Here is a 6,000-nt window from a genome sequence, read left to right as displayed (position 1 = left end):
TTTATTGCATTAATTTTCTTTGGTGAGAGTAGGAAGTTAGAATTACAAGCCACTAGTCCCTTCAACCAATAACAGAAAGAAGATGGGCAAAGAGTGGAAGTGTTATGAAGATCTTTATTCATTCAATGACTAAATACAAATGAATGTTCAACATGTCTTTATTTAAAATCATCCAAAAATCTTAACTTCAATTATTTTCCTGTTATAATCTTCATTTATCTATGTATACTGAGAGAATCAATTTCTGAAAAACAGTACTGCAAGATGGACTATATACACACACATACACATACAGAAATATCTTGAGGGCAAGTTCAAGCATGCATGCACAAAGAACGTCCAGGATATAATACATTGGTTAATTAATTAAGCTTGATAGTTGATCGAGTTTATTGTCGCCTTAATTGTTTCAACACACCATTTTAGCTTATGCATGCAAAGATTAATGTGTACGTGTTGATAATTAGCTTACAAAAGATGCGATTAACTTACAAGCGTTGAATCCAGTTGTGGCCGGCGCATGTAACTCGCCTCCGGCGAGTGGCCTACGAAGAGGGCCACATGCCCCTGCAGCTTGTCCTTCCTCGAGAAATTCGTCCCGCAGGAGCACCTCCACCGCGCGTCCCCGCAGTGCTTCTCGTGCGTGCGTAGGTCCGCCACCACCGAGAACTGCTTCTGGTTGCACCGCTTGCACACGTACATCTTCGGGCAGTGGCTCCGCCGGTAGTGGTTCTTCGCGCACACCACCGACTTGAGCGGCTGGAACTTGGCGTGCCCGCGGTTCCACCTGCACCCCGCCTGCGGGCACGAGTACTTCCTCATCGCCTCCTGATCCCTCCCTCCCTTCGCCGGGTTCGCCAGCGCCGCCGCCGACTTGTACTCCTCCCCGTGCGCCCGCATGTGCATCCGCAGATTCGCCTCCCGCCGGAACCCCTTCCCGCACACTTGGCAGTAGTGCGTGAACTTCGCCAACAGATCGGCCGCCGCCAACTCGACGATCTCCCACTCGTACGCGCTACTATTCTTGGCCTCACTCGACGGGATCACGTCTTCACTACTCCCTATGGCCTTGCCCTCGCCATGCTCACGTGGCGCCTGCTTCTTCGCTTTCCTCCCGTTCCCTGTGCTGGCAGCGGCGAGTAACTCGAACTCGCTCTCCTGGAACGTGAAATCCACCGCGCGCGACTTGTCGTCGACCTTCGCGTTGGTCTGCAGCTCCTCGTTGATGCTCGACGCGGAGGCGGCGGCTTGCTGGATCGTGCAACTGAGAGAGTATGCGGCGCAGATGATTTCTTGAACCGTGTTGGCCAGGCCGGCCGCCACCGACTCCCCGTCTGTGGTCCTGTTCGGATAGAGGAAGACGCCGACGAAGGACTCCAACTGTTGCACCTTGTCCTTGAGGACGGAGAGGCCGTAGAGAAGAGCATGCGAGACCGTGCCATCCTTCGCGGCTGCCGACGGCGGAGAGTAGAGGATGTCCTCCATGCCTCTGTAAAGGTTGTGGAAGCCGGTGACGGCGGCGGCGGGAGGGAAACCCGATGAGGAGGCAGGAATCATGGTTCCGGTGGATGGAAGGCAGACGGGATCAGGAGAAACGATAGAATTAAGTCAACTTCATGGCCGGGGTGGTGGTGGTTATAATAACTTAGGAACATCCCAGGATGAGCCTTCCTCAGATCAAACCAAGCCCACATGAGACGGTCTTTAACTTGCATTTTAATATACATAAAACTATAGTTTTCGAAGAATTAAGAATAGTGAGACAGATCTAGCAAGGAGGTTATTTTAGTCGAGGGCCTGTCATGTTGTGCCTCTCTTTTCCATCTTGGAGAGGATCGATGTGCAACGTGTGTTTCTTTTGCATGGATTTTTTGATTGCTTCAACTTCAACGCCTCACAGATTGGGAGCTGCTTTCCAATGGGCAACCTCCTCAGCACCTACTTTGTGTTTCCTGATTAGGGTAGCAATGCACCTGCATGCGCTTGAGAGAGAAAGCTTATGTGGATCAGGTGGTATCTGCAGACAACGGGACTGGCAATTTAAGGATAGATATGGTGTAGTTAATCTATCTATATCATGCTAGTTTCTCTGCCCACGCTGTCCTATTAAATAGCACAGCTATATATGCCAAAGCAAGCTATTGTTCTTATAAAAAAACAACTTGCTGAAAGGTGCCATTCAAGAAAACGGCACAGTAGCAAGGAAAACGTGAGGAGAGATGAAGATGGAAGATGAAGTGCAAGGAAAATGTGAGAAGAGATGAAAAATGAAGTGTAATGTGGAGATGAATCGACCTTAGGCATCCCGCTTAATATGCCACGCATAAAAACTTACTATTCTTTTCATAATCCAAAAACCTCCCTACCAATTTTAAACTTTATTGTTAATTAATTATTGGCCATGCGGCCACAGGATTAATTTCTAAGAAAAAAATAGATATTAAACTAAAAATCTCTACAATGATTAAAATTTTTTCATTTAACTTTTTGATTTGATAAATCTCTCAAAAATTTTGCATTGGAGATGCCCTTCGAGTTATGAAGATTACATAAAGTAAAGGCGTTGTGATTTTGGAATTGAAAATCTCAAAATCATCTTGAGGTGAAATAATAAACTATGCAAAGATACATTTTATTTTTTAATTTGAAACTTATAATTTTGTCAAGTATAATTTTCAATTAGAAAGTTGACTATGTATATGACACCTCTTTTATACGTTGCAAATGCACAAGAAAAATAGAGATACTATATATAGTATATATATATGAAATTTGTATGTGTTGAGTTGGAGGGGTTGGATATATATTTGTGATTAGATATATTGCAAGCTTTATATTAAATTGGGCCGTCTTAATTATTTTTGAGGTCCTTGGAATTTTTTTTGAACCTTTAATATTTTTTAATTAAATTTTAATTTTTAAAAATATATTTTATTATAAAATTTAATTTTTTTGATTATTTAATCTTTCTTAATATATTATTGAACGTAAATAAAATTTTATTAACTCTAATTAAAAAAATTAAATACTGACAGATATTGTCAATAGTATTTTATAAATTATTCATATATTAAAAAATAATTTAATTTTTTAAATAAGGTTTAATATTTCAAATATTATTTTTAATTCTAAATTTATTAATTCTTTTAGAATTTTTAATTTTGAAAATATATCTAAATCATCATATCAGATAACATATTATATTTTAAAATATTTTCAAGATTCAAATATTTTTTAAAAAATATTATTATTATTAATTTTAACTTTTCTACCTCATATAAAAAATTATAATTATCTTCATATATCTTAAACTATTCAAATCTACTTTGAAATGAAAAAAAAATAACATAATCAATAGTAATTTTAAAAATTCTTCAAGTAAAACTTTCTCTTCATTAGTTTTATTGTCATCAAATTATTTACTTCTTCTAATTATATATTTTTTATAAGATTTTAATACTATATTTATTTCATTGGTAATCTGTTTAAATAGAAATCAGAGTAGATCTAAAACCATTTTCCTATAATCATTAAAAAAATGAAATCTTTCAACTGATTTCGTGCAATAACTATGTTCATATTTTCATATTGTAAAATTTTATTAACAATATTAACTGAAAATAATATATCATACCAAATAATCATACCTAATAAAAATTTTTAATTTTTAATTTTATATATTGCTAAAGAAATTGCTTCATTTTTATTTTAGAATTATCTTGGTATCTACCTCTTAAGATGATTAATCCAAGATCTAGTTTTAACAATTTACAATCACTAAATCTTCTCCTTCTCGAATATTTTTTGGAGGGGAAGAAGCCTCTTACGATACCAATTGTATACAAAGCAACACAAAAATGAAAATACAAAATAAATACACAAACAAAATTGAAAGTTACAACTTTACAAATGAACCTTGCTTTGGATTGTTATTCGTCATTTTATATTATCTATTGATAGTAGAAAATACAACAGCACTTCACCTCTAATCCCTTAAAAGTTGACTGTAAAAATCTCCTTGAAACCCTTCCCTTAAAGACTTTAGGTCAAGGCTGAGATTTTCGATTATCAGTTGATTGATTCTACTCATTAATCGATTGATACAGTAGTAAATTACTATTGATAATCACTGTAGAAAATTATTGTTGATGATTATTGTAGCATAGTTACTATATCAATACTGTAGCAATCATATTTTTTGAGGTTTTTGCGTCCATTAGTTGATCGATCACCTTATCAATCAACTAATACTCCTATTTTGATCTTACCAAAATCAAATTCTAGTCTTGTTCGGTATCCAATTGATTTCAACCTATCAGGATTTCTTTTACCAAACATCTAGTCAACCTTAACCTATTGAGATTTTCTCGTTGTCTAATATCCAGTCAACCTTGACCTACTAAAATTTTTCTGTTGTCTAATATCCAGTAAACCTTGACATGCCAGGACTTCCTCGTTGCTTAACATCGGATCAATTTTGACTTGCCAAGACTTCACGTCTCATGCCAACTCTCTATTAGACTTTCGACTGCTAAGTGTCCCATCCATTGTGATCCACTTGGACTTTCTTCTTATGCCAACTCCATGTTAGACTTCCAACCACCAAGTGTTCGATCACTTGTGATCCACTTGGACTTCCCACTTGCTAACTCCCTATTGGACTTCTGATCATCAAGTGTTCGGTTAATCATGATCCACTTAGATTTTTTATCTTGTGGGAACTAACATATTGATCAAATATCAAAACCAACTTGAGTTTGATCAACCTAGTTAACCTTGACTAGAGGTCAATTGCACTAACAATAATGATTATGAATTTCATCATTTTGAATATGTTTAAGATGTTCTTGTTGTTAGGATTGGTGCGAACTAAGGAGGGTGGTGAATAGTTTAAATTGCTCCATGTCGATCTTGTGTTGTAGTTTGAATACGTAATAGAAAATTTAAATTAAAATTGACGTCACTTGCACAATACTATGATTTTACTTGGTTTGTTGCTTCTCCAAGATGACTACTCTAAGGTCTAATCTTTTTGAGGCAGAGCAATCTCTAACAATAAATTTTCATAATAATACAACAAAAATATGAAATGCAAAAATAAATACATGAACGTAAATCACTTTATAAAATCTTACTTTGCTTTCTTATTGTTTGAAATTAACTCTTAATGGTAAAAAATATAACAACACTTAATTTCCAAATCCTCAAGAAATCAACTTCTTCAAATGACTTCAAAATTCTCTTGTATAGAATTACATTCGGGTTGATTTCCACTAACAATCAATTATTTATTTTCATCAAATCAATTATTTCCACTAGCAATCAATTATTTATTTTCATCAAATCAATTGTTTCGTTATAATTTAACCATTTACACTTGTAAAATAATTTTTTTTATGCAATTTGACCACTACCAATTGATTATTAAAATCTAGAAATCAATTAATTAATTTATTATATCAATTATAGTCGACGATCCGTCTTAAATAAAGTAAATTGGAAAGCATAAAAAATACACTGCTTCATACTCAATATTTTAGAATTATATTTTGATTAAAAAATTTTAATATATAATATATCATAATTAAAAATTAATTCAATATTTAATTAAGTGTGCATCCTCGTCTCGGAAAACGCTGACAAAGTCCATTGGTAGCATCGGTATTAGTAGCATGTAGTTGTACAGTGCATACACATAGTACCACTTTTCACAGCACGACGATCAATGCACATGACGCTTGTCTTGCAACATGCGTGGGGTCTGTTTTCATGATGGCTGATCTACAGTTGTATGAAAACATCATTGTGCAATGTCCAATCTACAATCTACAGTGTGCGAGTTATTGGGTGAAATTCATCGTTCGATCTGATAATTATTTAGAAAAAAATAAATTAAAAAAATTATAATTGATTGTGATGAAGAAAAATATTATTTCAACCTACACCGCTTATGCAATGCTCGATTTACAACATACATGGACTTGCTCGCAATGCACAGCG

At 35.5% G+C, this 6,000-nt stretch overlaps 1 protein-coding gene across 1 annotated transcript; it reads right to left on the bottom strand.

Moving 5' to 3' along the window:
• Positions 1-441: 441 nt before the first annotated feature.
• LOC141832774 (protein SENSITIVE TO PROTON RHIZOTOXICITY 2-like) lies at positions 442-1,557 on the bottom strand. The gene has a single exon (XM_074720156.1). It carries the CDS (start codon positions 1,555-1,557, stop codon positions 484-486), a length of 1,074 nt encoding a protein of 357 aa, XP_074576257.1. The 3' UTR covers positions 442-483.
• Positions 1,558-6,000: the final 4,443 nt, after the last annotated feature.

This window comes from Curcuma longa, chromosome 8, assembly GCF_044706935.1.
Source record: "Curcuma longa cultivar G26 ecotype Majalengka, Jawa Barat chromosome 8, ITB_CL_G26_1.1, whole genome shotgun sequence".
Taxonomy (NCBI): domain Eukaryota; kingdom Viridiplantae; phylum Streptophyta; class Magnoliopsida; order Zingiberales; family Zingiberaceae; genus Curcuma; species Curcuma longa.
Note: the sequence above shows the minus strand (reverse complement) of the source record. Positions and strands in the feature narration are given on the sequence as shown.

Bases quoted from the DNA above. Each gene is read 5' to 3' on its own strand.
- LOC141832774 (XM_074720156.1), bottom strand. From the start codon at position 1,557: ATGATTCCTGCCTCCTCATCGGGTTTCCCTCCCGCCGCCGCCGTCACC.